This window comes from Mauremys reevesii, unplaced genomic scaffold, assembly GCF_016161935.1.
Source record: "Mauremys reevesii isolate NIE-2019 unplaced genomic scaffold, ASM1616193v1 Contig36, whole genome shotgun sequence".
Lineage (NCBI taxonomy): Eukaryota > Metazoa > Chordata > Testudines > Geoemydidae > Mauremys > Mauremys reevesii.
The window spans coordinates 67,862-92,387 of NW_024100847.1; the positions used below are offsets into that span (position 1 = coordinate 67,862).

Here is a 24,526-nt window from a genome sequence, read left to right on the forward strand (position 1 = left end):
CAGTGAGCTGTCACATCAGGGACTCGAAGGGGCATGGGACAGCCCCTCCTCTCACACCTAGAGATGGTTAGAGTTGAAACTTATTTGCCAGGTAGCTTAGGGGGCAGTTTGTCCTACTGCTGCCAGGGTGGTACCTGCTCTGTGGAATTACAGGGGAAGGTCCATCTCTAGCATAGTTCAGTTTGCCTCTGTAAGGGATGGGGAGCTTTGAGTCAGATACATCCCCGGTGTAATGACATTAGCGGAGGTGGATGGAGTAACAGCAGGGATGAATTTCACCGACAGGCTAAGTAGAAAGGATCCTTTGGTAACTGGACTGCCTCTTGTGTTTCAGAAACCATCCCTGTTCGGGGGTGCTGATCAGCACAGGGTGGCGTAGTGCTGCTGTATCAGAATAACTTTGTGATTGTTACTTTTCTGCTCTGGGGACAATGCTGCATTTCCCTTCCCCTGAGAAACCTTAGCTGTACGGTGCTCAGTGTTACGGTACTAACTGCAGCTGTATCCGGCTCTACTCCTTGCCACGAGTACAACACTACAGGGGGGGGCTGGGCAGCATGTGCACCCTCTGCCCATCCCCTTCCTGGGCCCCTGCAGCAGCAGCACACGGACTCCCACTTCCCCTTGCCTCATGTGCCTATGGGTGGCCATGCCTGGGGTCCGTGTTGCATAGGGCGCAGGGTGAGGAGCGGCTGCAGCCCTGCCTGGACTGCGCTGTCACCACCATTCTCTGGGAACTCACCTGGCACCATGATGTCACTTCCCTCTGGCTGGACTCTGCTGCTCCTGGGGACCCTGGTACTCATGCTGCTGCCTGGGGGAGCTCTCAGTGAGTAGGAGAATGAGCCTCTCCCTTCAATCCCATCCCCACCTTCTCCCCTCTCATGGCTTTCCCCTACGCTCACATCCCTTGACGCTCCCTTTGCTTCCCTCTGGCAAGCTCCTGGGCGCTTGTGGTCGCTGAAGATCCCATGCCGTTCTTACCGCTCTGATCTTGTTTTCCTGGCCAAATTCCAGCTCTGCCTTGCTATGTTTCTCCTGCGGTTCCAAACGGAGATGGTGCTTTTCTTTCCTTAAGGCTCCATTCCACAAACCTCTTGAGCACGTGCATAACTTTAAGCACACAGGTAGTGTTGACTTCCATGGGGTGACTCCCATGTTTCAAGTTGAGCTCACACTGTAAATGCTTGGACGCGACAGGTTGAAAAGAGCTGTTTGGCCTGAGCGGTTAGCCAGTACGCAGGGTCTTGCAGGCTGTTTCTGTTAGGAGGAGAAATTGATGATGGAGCTCAGTATTTCTCTGATGCAATCCTGTTTATTCACAGAGAAAGGAGACAAGTCCTGATTCCCTGAAACAGTAGGAATCACACCGGAGACGGGGTTTTTTGCTCACAGGATTACTAGGCCAGCCATTCACAAATGTGAACTCTGTGGATGACAGGTCTGTGCCAGGTGTTGTTTGAAGAGGGGGTTCTAACTTCTAACAGTGACCAGCATTTCCCTGGCGCCTGATCAGTGTGATTGTGACCGGAATAGGACCACTGCTAATGTAATTGCTACTGAGCATAACTGACTTGGTGAGAGAATCTCCATGCGGGATCTGCAGTGCGCAGTCTGCCCAGCCTGACTGAGGCTGGGTATACAAGCTGGCTCAGGAGCAGGAGTGCTTCTGGCTTGCCTGTGGGGCTGTGCACTGAACTGACACCTATTGCAGTTGTGCAACCAGTTTCATGTTTTGTTTCTAAAAAGGAAATTGTCACGGCAGCCTGAAGCTCACTGAGCTGAGACAGTCCCACGATGCTGCTGTTAAATGACTTGTCTTTTGGATTCCGGTTTAAACCATTCTATAGTTTGAAATTAACTAGAGGTTTGGACACCTGGTTACGTCTGTAGGCTGAGATCATTGCTCACACCACTGGGCTTCTTTCATTCCTCCATTCTCCACCACGAGATCCCTGTGAGCCACCCTCCCATGCCCCTCTGTTTCCCATGGGCTGGATTGAAAGCCCTGATGGGCTGTAGTTTGCCCTCTCCTCTTTTAAATGGTACTGGGAGAACAGGCAGTGTTGAGATGGCAGGTATTATGCCAGAAGGTGTTAAGGCTGAGATCAACCAGTTCTTTGATCTATTGACAATTACCAGATGCAAGAAGCTCTGTTTGTTCCCCATCCATCTTCCAATTGTCCACATTCCACAAAACCAATAGGCTTCTGCCTACTGATGCTTATAACACTCCCAGAAAGTTTGGCATTGATTGGATGTGGTGTTCAGAAGTAATCATCTTGCCAACGTGCAGAAGAGCTCTGTGCAAGCTCTAAGCTTGTATCTCTCACCAGTCAAAGAGATTCCCTCACCCATCTTGGTCCCAGGATATTAGAAAGAAACATGATGACAACTACAACACTGCATGTTACAGACAAACAGAAACACCGTCTGGTTTAGGTTAGGGCTTTGCATTTCCCTTTCTAATTCCAAACGCAGGTAGAATCGTATGACTGCCACCCATATTCCCACTTGGTTTTGTTGTATTTTCCATGCAGTTTCCTTGCAATGACTGAGCTAAATTCTGGGCAATGGGATTGCATGGATCTGAGCGAGGGAGAGTAGAATATGGACCTCTGATTTTCCCCAGCTAGGTCTCTCACATCACATTCTTGTAGAGGCAATTTCACCTCAATAGGTTTTCCTGGCTAAGTATGTCCTTACATTCTTCATATTTTACCCTTAGGTTATTGTGTTGATCCACCTGACATTCCCAATGCTGTTCGGAAGACTAATGTTGGCACATTGATTCCACCCGGGATGGTGATTAGATATGGCTGCCGCCCAGGTTATAAGCTAATCCCTGGAAGAAGGCAAGGGCATGTTACTTGTCTTCAAAATTTGACCTGGTCTTCAGCTCCGAACTTTTGTCAGAGTAAGTGTTTGGCTAAATTATCTTTGTTTTAATTGAGCAAATTTAACACTAATGGGGAGATTGTGCTTATAGTCAGCTTGTGTATGCTTCAAAGTGTAGAGATGGGGGTGAGAGAGAAGGAAGGAGAATCAGGGTCTTCTCTTCCTGCTAACACTGGGGATTATGGTAACCAATTCGAGGTGGAATCCTCACTCCCAAGTAAAAGGTCCAGAGTGACAGAACAGGTCTTTAAATGTCCTAGATCCATCCAGAAGAGAACTCCACCCAAAGACAACAAAAGGGCTGTCTTCCCAGGATCTTCTTGCAAGGCTTGGGGCAAGTGGTGTGCCAGTGGGAGGGGTGTGTTGGGGCGTTTCACAGCACATAGCACTGCAGAGATTCTCAGTAAAGCTGAAGCCAAACCCATAGGCAGCTGGGCACAGGTCCCCAGGGCCGTCTGCGTGGAGCAGTCCAGTACTGGGAAGGTAAAACGGTAGCTTAAAGTTTGCATATACCCCTGGGCTATGAATGCCATGTTGTGCCTCCTTAAAATCTGCCACCTTTACATTTCTATGCTTATAGACAGATCTGTTGCCCCCATCCACCATCTCCTAAAGTAGATAGCAATCAATATAGATCACATCATACCACCTGCCTTCTTATACATGGCATGGTCATAACACAGACTCACAGTAGCACCTGCTGCCTGTGATGAAGGCCAAAAATACTCTGCCAGCTGCACTCAGAACAGCTGCTATAAGAACAGTGAAAATGAAGGCCCTTGACCCACATGCTGTTTCTGCCCAGGAGAGAGAACTTTCTCTAAAACCAAGCCTCTTCAGCAATGTCAAGGAAATGCCCATTTTCTATAGCTTGCAAAGCTTTCAGCTCCACCTGGTAAAATGAATCTGCAGCCCCACAATTGTCTTTGCTGTGATTTAACGCTGTTACTGTTGTTGGTGTTTCTCAGAAGTTCGTTGTCCAGCTCCAGATGTTAACAACGGGACACCGAAACCGATGCCTAGACCTGGAGAGGAGACCTATGCGTTTGAGGACAGAGTTACAATTAAATGTGATTTGGGGTATGATATCAAAGACAGTATCAACGGAAATGCTCAGATTCACTGCAAACATGATGGCACATGGGATCCTGCTGTACCAGTTTGCGAACCAGGTCAGTATAAATGGTGGAGGATTGTGATTCTTCCAACTCTGCCCTGGTGGCTCCTGTCCCTGATGGGCAATCGTCAGCCCAGCTGTGACTGCTAGGCCAGCCTGAGTATGCCCCAGTCTGCTACAGGCTGGATTCAGTGCATCTCATAGCAGCCTTTGTTACTGGGGGTTGTATGGAGCTCCTGGTACAGATTAAAGATGCTATTCCCCCTATGCTCCTCTTAAGAGAGGACAGTGGTGCAAATGCAAACTGCAGCTCTCTGTCTGAGTAGTGGAGGGGATCAGGTCTCAATGCTCATACCTGAAAAGAGTTTTAGGCATCCAATTATTTTCCAAAGGCCTTGTGAGGATTTTAGTCACTCAGGCATTTTCCAAGCTGTAGGTGTATGTACATGAGGCGCCCTGGGACTAGTTTACCATCGTGCTATAAAATGTGAATTAATTCCATGGGTCACCTCCAATGACTAAAACCATCCACTAAGAACAACTTTATTACTCCTCAGACCTAGTGCTACCCCCTTGTGTCACCCTAACTAACCTCCCCCTTCACTAGTTTGAAAGCGATGGGCAGCGGAGGATGAGGATGGCTCTGTGTATCTACAGAGAAGGTTCAGTTGTGGGGGTGGGGCTGAGGTGTCTGTTGGGGGACTCGGAAGGTTTGGTAGCTTGGAGGAAGATTGGGAAGCTGGGAGAGCTGAAGGAGGTTCAGATCTGGATTTGGAGGTGTAGAAGTGTAACAGGGCCAATTTATGGAGTCAAGGCCTGAGGTTCTAGTCAATGGAAGCTGCAGGCGTTCAGCATCTCTCTGGATCATCACCATCCCTGTTTCAATGCTGTTCACGGAGCATGTGAATGACTGTCTCAGCAGCTGAATGGCCACATAAACACTTAACCATCTTTTCATTATTTTTGTGTGTGCTGTCCTGATGCCATGCACAGCAAGAGATGAACACCGAGATAGCAGGTTGATGGACATACCTGGGGTGTTCTTTCAGGTATTATGGAAAGACTGTTTTTTCCTATAATGGCATCAGGAAATGTTGGGAATTAGTCACCTCCTTTTCTTTTTTGAGATTTTTATCTACGGTATAAAAAATGTATTTTTCTTTCTTCAATTCTAGTTTGTGCCCAACCCCCAAACATCTTGCATGGCCAGTACAATGACTGGGGCAAGAGAGGTTTTTTTGTTGGCTCTTCGGTAACTTACAAATGTGACAGAGGCTTCTCACTTGTTGGAAAAGCCTCCATTCAGTGTATCGCTGGTGATGAGGTCACTCCAACCTGGAGTGAGCCTACCCCTCAGTGTGAAGGTAACTCATTCTGCATTACCCAAAAATGACTCATACTGGGAAAGGGTAGGAATGATTTGGTGCAATGTGTCCCCATAACCCATCCATCCCATTGCTGACCACTCCTTTCCAGTGCCTTAAATGTTCCCAGCAACCTACTCCCAGAGACGCACGCTGCCAGTTTCCTCTCTCACCCAGCACCCATATATGTGATCTGCTGTTTGACCCACATCCAAGCTAATGCTAGTCCTCCTTTCACACCGATTTCTTGACCACCTGCGTCTGTCCCTTGTTCTGGCTACTGGTTCCCAGTACAGCTGTCCTGGCAGCATCCCCTTAAGCCTAAAATCCTCCCTGTCTGCAATAGCAGTACATTTGCAGGAACAACCTGAATCCAAAAAGTTGAAATGACCCCAGTGGCTTGACTTAGCAGCAGGAAGCTGCAGGGAGGAGCGGGCAGCATGGAAGGTGTTCATGTATTGAATGCTGCATTGTCCCATCTCCAGTATTCCCATAATCCCCCCAGGAGACCTGCCAGTAGTCAAATTTCATCACAAATCCAGTGCAATAAGAAATGATCTGTTGCGACTGCCTGTGGAAATAAGAACTTTCCTTAAAAAACAAAGGTCAAGATTAAGAAAATCTGATGTTCTTTTGTGGCCATGTGTTTTCACAACGTTCAGATTGCTTGGAAGATAGATCCAGCAGTCCTCTATGTGCCTTGGCTTTCATTGTTCCCTGTCTTAGACTGAGCACCAACCTCTTTGCTGTATTCCCTCAGTGGTTGAAAATGGAAGGATGACAACAAAAAAATTTGTATTTACATATAGTGTCACTCTTGAGTTTTCTCTTGTAATAAAAACTACCTAGTCAATGGCAGCAAAGAAAGCCAGTGCCTAGGTGACAGTAGATGAAATTTTCCTGTATCAGTTTGCGAGTGGGATGTATATAATGATGGGCTATGCTCTAACCACTTCTCTGACACACACGCTCAGATCCTGAATAATTACAACGTATGGAGAGGTGATGCGGTGCCAGCACGTGGCTGGGCAATGGAGACCTCGAGTTCTAATCCTGGTTCTGCCATTGTCTTCCTCTCAGGCTTTGGGCAAGTCTCTTTGCTGCTCTGCCTCAGTTTCTCTGTTTGTTAAATAGTTTCCTTCCTTATTTGCCTTGCAGAGGTGTGGGGAGGATTAATCAGCACTTTAAAAAGACGTGCACTAAGTAATAAAAGGATCTGGAAAGCCTTGTTTGGTGTTTTGCAGAGACTCAGTGTCCAGTCCCACATATTCAACATGGAAGCCTGAAATCTCCACTTCCACTTAACTATACACACAGAACCAATGTCACATTTCAGTGTGATCCTGGTTACACCCTTAGGGGCGCTGATAGGATTCATTGCCAAGCTGATGGCAAGTGGTATCCGCAGCTACCCGCTTGTGACCCAGGTAAGTGTGTGACAGAGTAGGGTGATGCTTTGTGGGGTGTCTATATTGGGGCAGTTTTCTATAGCCTAGAAAACTCATTCTGTTGCATGTGGTATGATTGAGTGAATGTGATATGAATAGTGTGTATTAGATTATCAGTCTGTCTTTTCCCCTCAGCTTCCTTTCTTCCATTTTATGTTTATCTAGGCTGCAGCCTTTTTCTGTTGAAGTTCCTTTCTCACTTTCTTTTGGGAATCAAATGAGCACCAGAGAGTTCAGACCTCAGGGGAAAGCAATTGGTGAGAAAAGTCAGGGGGTAATTGCCCGGGTTTAATACTGAAAGACCAGGTGAGGCTTGCTGCGGAGAGCAGAGTCTGAGGCCAGTCAACACCAGATAATTTGAATGTTGGGGCAGTTAATCTTCATCTGCAGCACTAAACTGGGAAGACTGCAGAGTGGAAAAGCTGGATTTTGATTTCTGGGTTTTTGTTCATGGAATGTTTTGGTGCCTGTCCTTTCCCAGTTCCGGGGAGGACAAAAAAACCCACCTTTTATGCAAGAGAGCAAGTAGCGCCTGTGACTTTCATTTACAAATGACACACCACCTGAGGTATCCCTGTGACAGTATAGAAGATGGATATTCCTTATTCTCATATGTGGTAACAAGACAGGCCTCCTGAAGTGCCCTTCCTGACTAGAAGTGGCCCTGCAGGCAGCCCACCTCAGTTTCCCCTTGTTAATGTTCTTGCAGCAATTCTTTTTCAGTCTGATAATACCCCTGCTGAGGGCTAATGCTTCAGAATATCTGCCCCACCCATCCAAAGTCATAACAGAGCACATCTCTAATGTCAAAAACAGGCTCTTCTTTAGTGTCCCTCTTGAGACAGAGTGCCAGGTTCCTACATTTCTCCGCAGTATCCCTTACCTGAACTCAAAACCCAAGTCAAGTAGAGTAAGCAGTGTCCACCTACCCTGGCCTGCACAAAAATGCAAAGTAACTTGGCCACTCACCTTGTGCTCATATTCCTAATCCCCTTCTGGGTTTTTCCTCAGATCGCTGTTCCTACTTTGAAACACTGACCTGCAAGATGGTTTCCTTGGATCTTCTTTCTTGGCTGGAAGAGGTCAATAGACAAACTTCCCTCCACTGCTCTCTTAGCCTTGAGCTTTTCCCAGTTCTCTTCCTCAATGTAGTGTCAGGAAACCCCATGGTGTTTATGCTGCCTCCCTTCTTTCAGGAGATTTCCCATTCTGTATCAGTGCTGTATTTTCCTCTTTTATTCTAGCTTGTGAGCCACCTGCACGCATCGCTAATGGATGGGACAAGCGCGGCAGGAAAAATGTTTTCCTTGTTGGCTCACGTGTGAGCTACTCCTGTGACCCTGGTTGGTCACTTGTTGGAGTATCCTCCATTCGATGTACAGCTGGTGATGGGGGAACTCTGCGCTGGGATGCACCAGTACCTGAGTGCAAAGGTGATTCATTTCTTCATTGCACTAGAATGACTGAGATTAGAAAAGGGTGGAGGGCACATTGGAATGACCTGGAGGCTATTTAACATCTTAGCCCTTAAATACTGAAAAGATGTAGAGTCATGGGCCAACTCACTGCATATTCCCCCTTTTCAGCAGACCAAACACTCCCAGCTGGGATGCCCACTGCCAGTGTGTTCTCTGCCTGGTACTCGTACACATGATCTGCCTTGACCTATGCCGTAACTTGTGCTTGATCCTCCCATTCTAAGCTTCTTGAATTCCTCCCTCAGACACACCCCTCACCTGAACTATCTCTTAGTTTGTGGTTCCCAATCCAGCTGTCCTGATGTTGGCACTTTTAATGTAGAATCCACTCCGTGTGTGTGGTGTCAGTATGTTTGTGCGGACAATCTGAGTCCAAGTTGGAAAGACCCCTGTGGCTTGATTTAGCAGCAAGAAGCTGGTGGAGGCAGCTAGCAGCATCTTAATGCACTGGCCACTCCATTGCCCCCTCTGCAGTATTCCCATAATCCCCAGGGACACCTGCCAGTAGTCCCAGTGTCTCTGTGACTTGAGTGCAGGGAGAAATTATTTGCACATCTGCCCCTGGAAATAGAACTTTCTTGGAATGCACAGTTGAGAAAATCTGCTGCTGTTCTATAGCCATGGCCATGTGTTCTCAAACCGTGGCTAGTGGGAGCTGCGAGCGGCCAAACATGCAGACGCGGCAGATAAACAAACTGGCCTGGCCCACCAAGGGCTTTCCCTGAACAAGCGGCGTCCCAAGTTTGGGGTACTCTGGCATAGAAAATGGATCAACGGTTGTATAAATGTTGTGGCTTTGAATGTCTTAGCCTTAATGCTAAATTTTAGATGTTTGTTATTTCTCCCCATGAGTTTGCTGCCACAGGCCTATGGTTTGAAATGGAATAGTGACCCTCCCAATGAACAAGTCTCCCCCATGGAAAGTGTCTCTACTTTGACTTTGGAAGAAAATTTACCCAACCCACAAAGAAGCCCTGTTGGTGTGGAGTAAGGGTGTCCATGGGATGAGTTAGTGTGGAGTTAGCTATTGCCCTTTTAAAATTCACAGCCTTGCTATTTCACCCTAATTTTCCCATGAATTTCCCATGCAGACAAACCCTTTGTCTGAACAAAAACATCTTAAACCCTTTGTTTGTTGGTGTTCCTCAGAGATTCCTCATTGTCCAAACCTGGTGATTGAAAATGGAGAACAGATCTCTATAAGTGAACCTGAATATACAACTGGAAACTGTGTTGTTTCAATCTGGCTACATCCTCAAAGATAGCAAGTCAATTGAATGCCAGGCAAATGGGATGTAGAATCATAGAAAATTAGGATTGGAAGAGACCACAGGAGGTCATCTAGTCCAATCCCCTGCTCAAAGCAGGACCAATTCCCACCTAAATCATCCCAGCCAGGCCTTTGTCAACCCTGACCTTAAAAACCTCTAAGGATGGAGATTCCAACACCTCCCCAGGTAACCCATTCCAGTGCTTCACCAGCTTCCTACTGAAATAGTGTTTCCTAATATCCAACATAGATATCCTCCATTGCAATTTGAGACCATTACTTCTTGTTCTGTCATCAGCCAAGCTCCATCCTCTTTGGAACCCCCATTCAGGTAGTTGAAGGCTGCTATCAAATTCCCCCTCACTTTTTTCTTCTGCAGACTAAATAACCCCAGTTCCCTCAGCCTCTCCTTGTAAGTCATGTGCTCAAGCCCCCTAATCATTTTCATTGCCCTCCACTGGACTCTTTCCAGTTTGTCCACATCCCTTCTGTAGGTGGGGACCAAACTGGACTCAGTACTCCAAGTGTGGCCTCACCAGTGCTAACTAGAAGGGAATAATCACATCCCTCAGTCTGCTGGCAATGCTCCTACTAATACAGCCCAATATGACATTGGCCTGCTAGAACAAGCACTGACCCCTTCTTTCACCCTAAACCGTCATCGTCCTCACCAGTTCAAGAGGGATGGACATATGGGGAAAGGATGGCTAACTATACTAGGAGGGTGGTGTGGTGGGAAAGTTCAGTAGCTAGTGGGGATGGGTGAGGGGGACTCCAGAAGAGTTTCATTACTTGGAGGACGCTTGGCATGTTCGTTCAGGGGGTTCTGGCAGAACTCAGTGGCTGTAGAGGGGGTTCAGATTTTGGTTGTGCATATGTAGCAGGGCTAGTTTAATGACTCAGCCATGCAGGAGGACTCTACTGTTGAAGTTGGTAGGAGCTGCAGGCCTTCAGTACTTCTCAGTGTCTGGTTGAAATTCTCCGTAATTCAGTGCAGTTATTCAGTGTCATGAGCATGTGAAAAACAATCCGTGCATCCGACGATGCGGGTATTCGCCCACGAAAACTCATGCTCCAATACGTCTGTTAGTCTATAAGGTGCCACAGGACACTTTGCTGCTTTTACAGATCCAGACTAACACGGCTACCGCTCTGATACTTAACAATCCATGGGGTCCCTACAGGTCAAAGAGACATTTTAAGAGTGTTCTGCATGTTGTTGATTTTATCTTCGCTCTCCCAATGCCACGGGTATGATGCTAACTCCCAGCCAGAGACTAAAAGAAAGAGCTGGCAGATTGTCAGAGATATTAGAGATTGGTGCCTCTCCAAGCACCTTTTTTTGGAAATGTAGTATCAGGAAACCCCACAGTATTTATGCTGCCTCCCTTCTTTTAGGAGATTTCCCGTTCTGTATCAGTGCTGTATTTTCCCTTTTTATTCTAGCTTGTGAGCCACCTGCACGCATCTCTAATGGACGGGACGACCGCGGCTGGAAAAATGATTTCCTTGTTGGCTCAAGTGTGAGCTACTCCTGTAACCGTGGTTGGTCACTTGTTGGAGTATCCTCCATTCAATGTACAGCTGGTGATGGGGGAACTCCGCGCTGGGATGCACCTGCCCCTGAGTGCAAAGGTGATTCATTTCTTCATCGCACTAGAATGACTGACTGAGATTAGAAAAGGGTGGAGGGCACATTGCAATGACCTGGGGGCTCTTTAACATCTTAGCCCTTAAATACTGAAAATATGTAGAACCATGGGCCAACTCACTGCAGACTCAGTGGCTACAGAAGGGGTTCAGATCCAGAATTTGGTGGTGCATGTGTAGCAGGGCCAGTTTAATGATTCAGGGAGCCATGCAGAAGGACCCTACTGTTGAAGGTGATGGGAGCTGCGGGCCTTCAGTATTTCTCAGGGTCTGGCTGCAATTCTCAGTAATTCAGGGCAGTTATTCAGTTTTGTGAGCAACGATCCCTGGGGTCTCTACAGGTCAAAGAGACGTTTTAAGAGTGTTTTGCATGTTGCTGTTTTTATCTTTGCTCTCCCAGTGCCATGGATATAATGCTAATTCACAGCCAGAAACTAACAAAGTGCTGGCAGATAGTCAAGGTATTAGAGATTGGTGCCTCTCCAAGCACTTTTTTTTTTTTTTTTTGAAATGTAGTGTCAGGAAACCCCACGGTATTTATGCTGCCTCCCTTCTTTTAGGAGATTTCCCATTCTGTGTCAATGCTGTATTTTCCCCTTTTATTCTAGCTTGTGAGCCACCTGCACGCATCTCTAATGGACGGGACGACCGTGGCTGGGAAAAAGCTTTCCCTGTAGGCTCACGTGTGAGCTATTCCTGTAACCGTGATTGGTCACTTGTTGGAGTATCCTCCATTCTATGTATAGCTGGTGATGGGGGAACTCCACGCTGGAATGCATCTGCCCCTGAGTGCAAAGGTGATCCATTTCTTCATCACACTAGAATGACTGACTGAGATTAGAAAAGGGTGGAGGGCACATTGGAATGACCTGGAGGCTATTTAACATCTTAGCCCTTAAATACTGAAAAGATGTAGAGCCATGGGCTAACTCACTGCAGATTCCTCCTTTGCAGCAGACCAAACGCTCTCAGCTGGGATGCCTACTGCTGCGTTCTCTCTGCCCTGGCACTTGTACGCATGATCTGCCCTGACCTATGCTGTAACTTGTGCTTGATCCTCCCATTCCAAGCTTCTTGAATTCCTCCCTCAGACACAGCCCTCACCTGAACCATCTCAGGTAGTTGAAAGCTGATATCAAATCCCCCCTCACTTTTCTGCAGACTAAATATCTCCAGTTCCCTCAGCCTCTCTTCGTAAGTCATGAACCCTAGCCTCCTGATCATTTTAGTTGCCCTCTACTGAATTCTCTCCAATTTGTCCACATCCCTTTTGTAGTGGGGGGACCAAAACTGGACACAGTACACCAGGCGTGGCCTCACCAGTGCCGAATACAGGGAAATCATCACTTCCCTCGATCTGCTGGCAATGCTCCTACTAATGCAGCCCAATATGCCATTGGTCTTTTTGGCAACAAGGGCACACCACTGACTCATATCCAGCTTCTTGTCCACTGTAATCCCCAGGTCCTTTTCTGCAGAACTGCTGCTTAGGCAGTCAGTCCCCAGCCTGTAGCAGTGCATGGGATTCTTCCTTCCTAAGTGCAGGACTCTGCACTTGTCCTTGTGACATTCCTTTGGCTTTTTGGTATTTAAAATAGTCAGTTGTGTGGAGAGCACCTCAAGTATTTTAAAAAACTTTCTTTTCTGTACAGGTTCTGTGTTGAACACAACTGACAACTCTGCTGAGCCTCAAGGTGAAGGTGAGGTGCCGAGGGGAGAGAAACACTTGAGCTGTTAGACTGGGTAGCGCAATGTGTGTGGTGAGCAGGGAAGCCCGGCTGTAGGGAGCTTCAGAACTGGAGCTGGCCACATACTTTCAGTTGTTTTTCAAATCTATCACACTAAGGAACCTCTGAATGTTGCTGCTCCATGTGGCTGCATTGTGTGCATGAGATTGAAATCACATGGAATTCCTGCCAAAAATAAGTATATTAAATAAAAATTCCCTTCTAGTCAGAAACTTAGAGACAGTAACTATAAATTTGTTTCTAAATCAGCTAGATTTCTTTCTGGGTGGTGTGTTGTTTTTTGTTTCCTGCCTGGTTTTTAAAATGTTTTTCATTGAGCTTTATTTATACAACAACAACAAAAGAACCCAAATTGTGTGTTCTGCCAACACTGAAGCCATCAGTAAACCTGAATCCTACACCTACAGTTATGATGAACAAAATGGGTACAAGTGACTATGTACACTCCATTTATCATACTAACATTCTTAACATTCAAGACTATAAATTTGTCAGTGATGTATTTCCTAAGGGCAAATAGGTTCAGTAATTCCAGGAGCCATTGAAAGGCCACTTCAGAGCACTCTTTGCTACTATTGTAAACTTTCATACAGTTTCCCTAAAAATTTTAGTCTGAGCATTGCTTTTACATGAGTCTGATTTCTAAATGCAAAACTCATTGATGTCAGTGATTGCGGTTCTGTTCAATCTGTGGCAAGGAATTACCCTTTTCATAGAATCCTAGAATATTAGGGTTGGAAGAGACCTCAGGAGGTCATCTAGTCCAATCCCCTGCTCAAAGCAGGACCAACACCAACTAAATCATCCCTGCCAGGGCTTTGTCAAGCCAGGCCTTAAAAACCTCTAAGGAAGGAGATTCCAACACATCCCTAGGGAACCCATTCTAGTGCTTCACCACCCTCCTAGTGAAATAGTGTTTCCTAATATCCAAGACCTCCCCCACTGCATCTTGAGCCCACTGCTGCTTGTTCTGTCATCTGCCACCACTGAGAACAGTCTAGCTCCATCCTCTTTGGAAACCCCCCATTCAGGTAGTTAAAGGCTGCTATCAAATCCCCCCTCACTCTTCTCTTCTGCAGACTAAATAACCCCAGTTCCCTCAGCCTCTCCTTGTAAGTCATGTGCTCCAGCCCCCTAATCATTTTTGTTGCCCTCTGCTGGACTCTCATTTAATGTTTAACCAGCAGCTATAGAAGTTACTAAATGGCCTTACTCTAGTAAGGACAGCTAAAGTCTGTCTCTTGAAACAATCTATTTGGATAATTTGAAATGATGATTCCAATGCTTTTTACATCGAAGAATAAGTCTACAGTGCAATACAAAATCCATGGCTGGCCCGTGCCGGCTGACTTGGGATCCCAGGGATCGGGCTAAGGGATTGTTTAATCTAAGGTACTACAGCATAGACCTCTGTCAAGTTGAAGAACTAATTATAATAGGTGACAGCAGGAGTAAATTGTTATATGGACCAACCACTAGAGGAAGATGCACAACACACTAAGACAATGGATTATATATGCACTAATAGCCTCATTGTACACACTGTGTAGCCAAGTATTTAGATTTGGCAAATTCTTTCGCTTAGGCTAAGTGGATGAGACTTGGGTCTGCCTTGTTAGAGATCTGGGTTCTCTTCCTAGCTTGTGTAACTTTCATTCAGGGAGGATGGGTTGCTGTGTGTTAACTTGAGTTTCGAAGGGCACAGGATCGTTAACACCAGCCAGTAGAAATAATCAAAGCTGAACTCATCATCTCCTGGTTCCCAACACGGTTCTCGTTCTCCTAGGCCAAAGGATATTTTGATATGAGGGATGGAGATGCACAGTTCTCAGTTGCACATGGCAATACCTCGCAGAGAATGCTCAGTGACAACAGCATGTTTGGGGGTTTTAGAAGTCACTCTATGAAGTTCTGATGAGTAAAACTGAAGGGAAATGACAGATTTTGGCAGTTTGTAACTCATGGTGGTAGCAAGAGGCACCACACTGAGCCTTTCACATCCCTGCTGCAAACCACAGAACTGTTAGAGCTCTTTTTTTTTTTTTATAAAAGAGAGAGAGAGAACTTTTGTAAAGGGAAGTGGTAGGCAGCTCAATGTAGCGGTTGCTATGGGCTTCCCCTAGAATATATGAATGGGATCCCAGCAGCCGCCTGCAGGGTAGCCCAACTGGGCTCTCGCTGTGACAACATGTAAGTGGGATAAGTGTGTCTTGTCTCTAAAGATGCAGATTCCTAAACATTAGTTTGAGAAGCTCCTGACTCTGAGTGGCCAGCTGGTGATGGGAGACTGATGTAATGTTCATAGCTGCTTTTTCCTCTTTTTTGCCTTAGACATAATTACCCAGGACAAACCCACAACTGTCCCTCCCAAAGGAGCAGAAGTAGCTGGTACTTCCTCAGGTAAATTGGAAGAACTTTGATTTGCTAAAAGTCTAGAATTTTGGGTTCAAATTTCCACTTGAATAAAAATGAAAAGTACAATGTGAAAGTCATTTTTAATTTCTATAATTCTGCTATTCATAGATACAAATATAATGATGCCCACTTAGCACTTGCCTTAAAACTTGACAGAGAGCTGCTTATTCATGTGCACACTCCATGCTCTCCTGGTTTTCCTACCCCTCTCATTGTTCCTGCACCATTTATTTTGGTTATCAAAGCCTTTTGGTGGGTCCTTCTCCCCCTTCCACTTTCCAAAGGATTCCCACGGAGCTCTGACCTTGGCCCATCCCTCTGATTCCTCTCAAAAGGAGAGTGACATGGCCAATACCATGGATAAGGAATATTATTGTCTGGGCTGATTGATGGCACCTCTAATGAGAGGGATGGGGGCAGGGACCTTCTTTTTGTTGTGTAGTTCTACAGCGCTTAGCACAGTGGGGCCCTGAGTCATGACTTGAATCCTCACGTGCTATTGCGACACAACTAATAACAATATTGGCTGCAGTAGGAGGTGGCATGTGAAAATCTTCTATCGCTCTATGGCATCCAAGCTCGTATCATTTCAGTGGCACAAACTCTTTCTTAGGTGTAGATTATCCTGGGACAAAGACAGTTAGTCTCTAACTATATGGTTATCCCAAGGATGAGAATTGAGGAATAGATACTTTACAGCTGAGAGAATTAGCTCTTCTAATGACAATGTGGTAATGCACCTAATGCGTGTGGCTCTTCTGCTTTGTGCAGACATGATGGTATACCCAACAGAGAGAAATATTAAAGAAAATCAAGTGGGTAAAACACTGGGAGGGGGTTGACATTAGCAGTTATCAGCCTGACAGTGCTTTCACTGGCATGCTTGGGGGCTTTTCTTCAAATGTCTTGGGTAGAGAATATGAGCAGTTGTGGATTTGAGTCTTTACAATTCAATATGTGTTGTCCTGTGCTTGGCGAGATAAATTTCACTCCAATCTGTTTCTGTGTGTTGATGTCTTTACATGCCTGGAATCTCTGCCAGCTTTTTGGTATTTAAAATAGTCAGTTGTGTGGAGAGCACCTCAAGTATTTTATAAAACTTTCTTTTCTGTACAGGTTCTGCGATGAACATAGCTGGCAACTTTGCTGAGCCTGATGGAGAAGGTGAGGTACTGAGGGGAGAGAGAAAACACTTGAGCTATTAGACTGGGTAGCGGCGTGCGCCTGGCGAGCAGGGCTGTAGGGAGCTTCAGAACTGGGCTGGCTGGATACTTTCAATTGTTTTTCAAGTCTATTACACTAAGGAACCCCTGAATGTTGCTGCTCCATGTGGCTGCATTATGTGCATGAGATTGGAATCACCTGAATTCCTGCCAAAAGCAAACTAAAAAGCCCTCACTTCTAATCAGTACTTTAGGGGGATCACAATTACAAATTTGTTTTTAACTCAACTGGATTTCTTTTTATGTGCGGATGGTGTTTTTCTACCTCCTTTTCCCCCAGCAAACAGTTTCCTGCCTGGTTTTTAAAATGTTTTTCATTGGGCTTTATTTAAACCACAAAAACAACAACAAAACTTTAATGACCAAACTGCATATTTCTGCCAACACTATGAAACCTACAGTAATGATGAGCAATATGGGCATAAATGAATATGTACACTCCATTTTTCATATTAAAATTATTAACATTAAAGGCTATAGATTTATTTTTTGAGGGTAAATAGGCTTCAAAATTTCCAGGAGCCATTGAAAAGCCACTTGACAGTATCAATGAAGGTCAGGAGTGCTATTTTAATCTTTCGTACGTTTCCTTTAAAATGTTAGTCTGAGCATTCCTTTAACAGGAGTCTGGATTTCTAAATGCAAAACTCATTGACATCAGTGATTGTAGTTCTATGCAGTCTGTGTCAAGGAATTTATTATACATTCAGTATCTTCCACAGCCAGTGGTTAGACGATAAGAGATCTTATTCTAGTAAGAACAGCAAAAGTTTGTCCATTGAAACCATCTGTCTGGGTAATTAAAAATACAGATTACAGCACTCTTTATATCTGTGATAACATAACACCAACCTATGATGATATGCTAGGGCAAAAATTGTGGTACCTGGTCTAGACAACTTGAGTATAATGATTCTGGCCTTTTCTTATCATTTTGGCAAATGTACGACAGGCCAGTGCAGGCTTGGTAAATGAGAGCCTAGAAGCATGTGCAAGAGAATCCTTAACATCCAGCACTTCATATTATAGAAAACCTTTAAACCCAGATTGTGTCCTCCATTTACACAGTGGTTTTCCTGTTGGTATTACAAGGTACAAATGTGTGCAATCCTTTGAAAAGCTGCCTTTCTTCATTATGAGGTTCTGTAGGAGTGAGATCATGGTTTCCAACAGCTAATGATTATCCATTTGAGAATATGGTGTTTACATGACTACCTTAATTGTTCATTAATATCTGACATAATCTAGGATACTAAGTGTAGCTTCATATGCATGGATTGTGGATAAATTCCTGTAGGTTATTGACATGAATTTGGTTTCATATTTTAGCTCACATTTTTTGTTTCTCTCTTTAGGGCGTGTCATAGTCCTTGCAATAGGCATTGTCACCGGTATTGGTATCGGTAAGTAACTTAAAACTGAAAAAATCAGTCAGTGCACTAGAGCTATGACGGTTTTAAGATCTGGAGTCAAAGCTATTTTAATATTGCCCTTTTTCAATCTCAATGTTTTCCCCCTACTTAATTACTAAAGACCCTGGGATTTAGGGTTCTTGAACTTCTCTGCCATTTCTAACATGCTGTGGTGCCATGTAAAAGCACTGCCATTCTCTGGAGAGAAGCCTGTATTCATACTCCTAGCTATTTTCTCTGTCTGTAGGCATATTCACAATATTTGCCTGAGCTAGGCAGTCTGCTGTGAGTCTATCTGAAATGTGTCTGCATGATACTGGGGAACAAAAGGGGAGGGAAAATCTCATTTTCCTCTTTATACTCAGGGATATCAAGAAAAGGTTCACTTGTGTAGCTCTGTTTTGAGTGAGAATATTTTGTCTACCAAAAATGGAAAGGGCAAAAGCTAGAAAGGGAAGTTGTAAAAAGATCCAAGAAATCGCTTTGTACGTTAGATTTGATAGTGTCATATTATACAGGAAATTATAAGGCTGTTACTGAAGTTCTCGGCATCCAGAGTTAGTCAGCCTGCAGTGGTCTCCACATAACAGATCTTGAGTTTTTGGTCATCATGCTCGTCTATTCAGAACACATTTCCCCCTTCTCTCCCAGAATTCTCACAGACGCTGTAGCTTAACTTTGGGGAGCAGACCGTTCCCTATGTAGGCACCTGTTCATCAAAGCACTTCAGCACATGCCGAAGTCCCGTGGATGTCAATACGCGTTCAGTACAAGCAGAGTTCTAGCAGTTGCCTGATCAATGGAGGCAGTGATCTCCCTCTGAGAATATGCCAACCCAAACCATTCTGTAATCTACATCCCTGTCACATGGCTCTAAAGATGCAGCTGACCCAGTGTGTACCGATCGGGGAAACTGTGCTCAGATCTCAATAGCAGAATTGAAACATGGTTTTAGTTGGCTCAGTGTGACCCCAAAGTAGACAGATTAATAGAAGTTTTCATTTTAAGGTTCAAGACAGAGAGAGAATCTGATGAATTTGGTAGCTTCTTTTTCTAATTTTTATTTATCAGTTTAAAATACTATATCAATTGGGGAAGAAATCAAGCAAGCCATACTAGATATTGACCATAATACATTCTGTGACTCTTTGGTGGCGAACTTAAACACCTTGCAGGAGACTGAAGGGAAGAAGTTGAATTTAAGCTTGAACATCTTGGATGTGAAGTAGATTGAATATGGAGCATTACTCTGGATGAGCTAGGAATCTAGACAAACCTTAAGCTGTGCACAGAAGCATTAAAGACTTGATAAATTAAGAGATCCAACATCAGAACCTCTTTCTCGATTAGGGTAGAGAGTTCTTGTGATGTTTGATCTGGTGTATGAGAGGGGCTTATTTATCATCATAAGGGAAAAAAAATTGTGTCCTATGATACAGATAATCTGTCAGTGATGATGAGAGCAAGTTCCAGAACTGCTGAGATTCAGAGTTGTCTTTTAGCAAAATGTTATGTTTTATTTAACTTGATTACTAAATTGCTCTTTTTTTTAAAAAAAGTAGTTCTTGGTGTAGTTCCTGCAATTATAGCATCGGCAATTTTGAAGAAAAATAGGTAAGAGCCCCAGAAACAAATATTTCCTTTTTGAGATTTACTCTGACTGTTTAGATGACTGAGACTTTTCTTGCATGTTGCTGATGTCAGAAAAAATAACATGTATGTTACTGTGAAAATTGCAATAACTTGTGGCACTAAAGGCATGGCATTTAGTTGTTAAATGAAGACGTTGTCTAGAATTACTTCTCTATTTTTGCTCGTGATAAATTTTAGAGAAGTTTTATAAATCAACTTAAATGAACTGCTTTCTCCACTAACACTGTTATTTAACCTAATGCTTGTTGGATACTCCCAGGAAAATCTATTCTGTATTAAAGAACACTAGTATTAAAAGGGCTGCTTGTGTTTGTCCTGAATGTTTGTTAATAGATAACTATGTTTGTCTATTGCATTTGCTGAAAAATAAGCGTTTTGTGTTTATACAGAAATCAGTAATGTATTGTGAGGAAAAACAGTCTATTGAATAGTAAGAGTTTAGAATAGAACTATGTCAATTGCTTTATACACTTACAGCTTAATTTCACTTGCTAACCAAAATAATAACACTACTTTGCAATACAATAAGGAAGTTTAACCCATGCTTCACATTGACTTGTGGGGGAACGGATTAGTTACCATGCAGATTTTTTTTGCATTGTGTCAGAAATGCATGATCTGCTTCAGGGCACCAAACTATTATCTAGCTACTGCAACCAGCTACCTGCAGTTTCCCATACTTGATATTTCCAAAGCATGCAAAAAGCACCTACTATAATACCACTGTTGAGTTGTACAAAAGTATACATAGATTGGGGGAGGAAAACAAGAGGAAAATTTGACTCCTGAGGTTGTCATATTACATCTGATGTATCATAGCTCATTGTCCCTTCTCTTAGAATTTCAAAGTAACAAATGGTGTAGCTTATAATTGTCTTTTTCTTGAAATGTATCTGTACTATTACATCAATAACCTCCTGCAGCAGTGAATTCAAATAAAAATAATTTAAAATAATTGGAGAGATACCAATTGCCTAGAACTGAAAGGGACCTTGAAAGGTCATTGAGTCCAGCCCCCTGCCTTCACTAGCAGGACCAATTTTTGCCCCAGATCCCTAAATGGCCCCCTCAAGGATTGAACTCTCAACCCTGGGTTTAAACAGGCCAATGCTCAAACCACTGAGCTATCCCTCCCTCCACAAATTCACAAGTTCCCTACACATTATGCATGTTTCTCGCTACTTGGTATATTCAGCAACTGTATAAAAGAATTCCTGAAAACAGAAACCTTAAAAAAATCCTTATTTTTAATACAGCAGCACAGAATTTTGGAAAATCAGCCCACAAACACTTTACAAAAACAAGGTTGTGGAGTTGTACAACTCCTTCACCCTCAGCAACACCTTATCCCTCTGGTCTAAAGAGAACAACATAAAGACGAGAAGTTGTTTTCATATTATATGATGTCCCCCCAAAATGTGTCATTGTTGGTTGCTTCCTCTGAGTATCAATTAAAACCACAATACTTGATTTGATACCAAACAAGGTGAAGTCCAAAGCTTTCCCCCTTGACATTAGCAGGTTTCTCTCACACACCACACAATCCAAGTGAATGTTTTAATTTCTTGAAAGTGTGGGACATACATTTTTGGTGTATTTTGGAGGAAGTTTTACAAAGAAAAACATTGTTTTATAATATCTTGCTCTTGTTCCTGTTAAAATTTCCAAGTAGTAAGGGTTCCACCACTTCCCTGGTAGAGAATACCACAGCTTAATGCATGTTGCCATCAAAATATCTTCCTAATAGCCTAAATTTAATCTTAGTTCCTTTATAAATTCTAGTTTTATAAAAGCTCTCCTTTTAGAAACTATTAATTTTTTTCTGGCTTTTATTTCTGCAAACATATTTCATTCAATTAGCGTTCTCTCCTTTCTTGCCGTTCAGTTCTTATATTAAAAATCTAGATACCTGAAGCTCCAATTTCCAAGAAAATAAGAACTACCAGTGGGTGAAACAAAATCTAAACTGGGTCTTGAAAGGCATATTTTGTTATAGAAAAATATCTTCTTCCACCTAAAATATATAGATGGTGTCTTCTGATTCTATGTTATTTGAGAGAACAGAGTAGAATTATACCATATTAAATTCAAATTGAGAATATAATCTATAGGTTCTTATTTCTTTTAACCTTTTCTTTCTTGACATGAACTGAAATGTTGCATGTGACATCATTGTTGGGTTAACCACTAATATACTAGATTTCTTCTATGTTTTTCTGCAAACACAACAGACTCAAACATTGTGTTCTTTCTAAACGAAGTTGATTTGAAAACTGATATCTAACATGTCATCTCTATTTTATTACTTCCATATGTCCATTTTAAGATTGAAGAAGCAAATCATATTGTGTTGTTTGGGTGAAAAATAAATGCATAAAACCATAAAGATTATAAGCAAATTTAAGATTTTTATCCCGTATGGGGACATGTACTAGTAGTTCATCAAATGAATTATACAGCTAGGTAAACTAGTCAAATTCCTCCCCTGAAGAGCTTTGCTCTCTTCAGTATATATCGCAAAGAGGTTCAGAAGTTGATTTTATGAGGACTTTAGTACTTTACACAGTATTTGCACTAGCCATTGTTAAATAAGATTGATATTTAGTATGACTAGTCACTGAAACTAATATCCCTCTTTAAAAATGTAGTTTACATAAATCTATTTAGATGTCCACTCCTGATACAGTGAGGAACTTCCAAAGGAATTCCTCAGCTCAGCTTTATTTTATAGTGAGAAGGGGGCATGGAGCACCCAGGAATATTTTGGCTCTTTTATGTAAATAACGTTTTTCATTATTTGTCCTTGCAGTTACTAACTCTGCTTACTAGTTAGCCCTAACCCCTGTTGTATCCATAGTGCATGTTTTCTCCTACTTCCCCTATCATTAGGGAAATATTACGAATTCTGCTTTAAAATGAAATCAGTTGAAAATATATTTCTGTTGTACGCTATTGTTACACATCAGATAACTTTTTTTCATTTAAAAAGTTATCTAACATCTACCGACTTTTTAATACAAAACTAATATTTGTTCCTGAAGGTACTGTAAAGTACAACATCTGAAAAGTTTAAAGCATCATAGACTGAAGTCTAAAGCTGTAGAAGACTAAAATATATAACTATTTTGATTTTAACTATCTTTTTTTTTTCTTCAGGATCAAGGTCGATGCTAGCTAATGGCTTACAAATTAACAGACATAATATTGGAAGAAAAGAATGGAAAAGTTAGGAAATAAGCTTCATACATTTGCACTGAATTTTGGTAGTGAAAATAGACCTCTCTCAGGCACTTTCACTACAACTTTTCTCCTTTGAACTGGACTTGCAATTGGAATCCACTGCATTTGAAAAAAGCAAAAAGTAAAAGGGAAGTGGATCATCCCTTTTGTCTTTAAAAACTGGTTTCTGAAGCAAGCAAAGGCAGTTGGCAGCATCAAAATTACTTGCTGTTCTGTACACGCAGCTGGCTCCTTATTCCACCTCTCCATAGTGCTAAATGTTTCACCTGTTAAAGAACATGTTGGCCATCTGAGTGTGGCATAGTTTGGATTATGGTTTTAGCTGCAGGTGGCAAGAGAGCCTGTTTAGATGCCTGCTTACAGGCTTCCATCATGATGTGCGTAATATTAGTCTTTAAACCCAAATGTAAAGGTCTAAATGGAATGTTGTGGATTCTTGATGTGACCTTTCTCCAGATTTAGTCTTCAGCTACAGATGTTGAAGTGAGACTCTCTCTTCAGATAAATCCACCTTTTGTTCCCAGCTCTATAACTTTGGTTTCTTTTTACAAATTTGATATATAGTGTTTCCCCTAAGAGAAAAGAGTGAAGTGTGTGAATTTACGTGGGGTTCCAGAGATGTTCAGAATACTCGTCACTGAGTTTTTAATAAAATGTATTGAAAATAAGGTATCCTGTTTCTTTCCCTACAATCAACTAGCACTTTATAAGAAGTAAGCAATGAGATCAAAAGTGTACTCTATAGCAAGTTCTCCGGTGGTTTAGTGACTAAATTTAATTTTATGTTTTAGTCATCAAAAAATGTCTTTGGAGGTCTGAAAACAAGTTTTTTAAATTCAGGAAATGGCACTATCTGCTGGTAAGATGGCGGTGAGTGCAATCCAACACATTATTATAATTTATTTTATCTTTTAAAACATGTTGTTGTTTATATTCTTTTTTACAATCACAACTATGTTGAGTTTGTTTAGCAATATGCATAAATCTTTCCACAGGTGGTGAAACTGTAACCGAAGGAATTTGTGGGATTTATGTCATCTTTTTAACGTATTTTTCTTAAATAAAAGGAATACTGAATGAAGACTCTAGTGTTCTGTGTTTTTTCCATACTTATTACTATAAACTGATTATTTACAGGTGATGTTGAAATCTAGCCCTCTGTCCTGATCCAGTCACTAGCTGCTAGCAGAACAGAAGAAAGTTTGATCTTTTCCTCTTGCAAAGAAGCATCTCTTTTCTAGGGTACAGGGATTTTCCCTGACAAATGTAAAAGGGATGTAATTTTGTTGAATAATTCCTCTTTGTGCGGGGTCCCACAGGATCTCTGTCAGGAGGAGATCCCACTGCAGCTGAGCAAGCGATGCTCTGGCATCACCTGCAGCCACAACTTCCCCCTGGACCCTGCCTCCTGTTACAGTGACTGTTCATACTGTGAGAAGCAGCCGGAAGTGGTGCTGTGGTGCATTCCTTCTGACTAAAATCCTTGATGTTCATCACAGGGTCACAGTCTAACAGGGACAAGAGCCTCTTGCTGGGGATGCATCTCCTGCTCTGGAGCAATATGGGAGGGAAGGGAGGGAATATGCATGCTTCCCATCCCAGTTCCCTGA

The 24,526-nt window shown here is 43.1% G+C and overlaps 2 protein-coding genes across 8 annotated transcripts in view; both read left to right on the forward strand.

Moving 5' to 3' along the window:
* The window catches only part of LOC120393914 (complement receptor type 2-like), a 341,488-nt gene that overhangs the window by 28,274 nt on the left and 288,688 nt on the right, over positions 1-24,526 (forward strand). The gene's annotated exons all lie outside the window — the stretch shown is intronic.
* Positions 637-23,220, forward strand: LOC120393913 (complement receptor type 1-like). 7 transcript variants are annotated; one of them, XM_039518363.1, is made up of 14 exons: positions 637-829; positions 2,729-2,917; positions 3,867-4,070; positions 5,191-5,379; positions 6,624-6,806; positions 8,072-8,260; positions 11,022-11,210; positions 11,834-12,022; positions 12,878-12,925; positions 15,305-15,373; positions 16,505-16,552; positions 17,967-18,014; positions 19,583-19,637; positions 22,833-23,220. In XM_039518363.1, the coding sequence occupies exons 1-14, from the start codon at positions 640-642 to the stop codon at positions 22,852-22,854; spliced, it is 1,812 nt and encodes a 603-aa protein (XP_039374297.1). In that variant the 5' UTR covers positions 637-639; the 3' UTR covers positions 22,855-23,220. The 7 variants fall into 7 exon arrangements, with proteins under 7 accessions (XP_039374297.1, XP_039374299.1, XP_039374301.1 ...); XM_039518365.1 differs by having other exon boundaries at positions 19,586-19,637; XM_039518367.1 differs by lacking the exon at positions 11,022-11,210.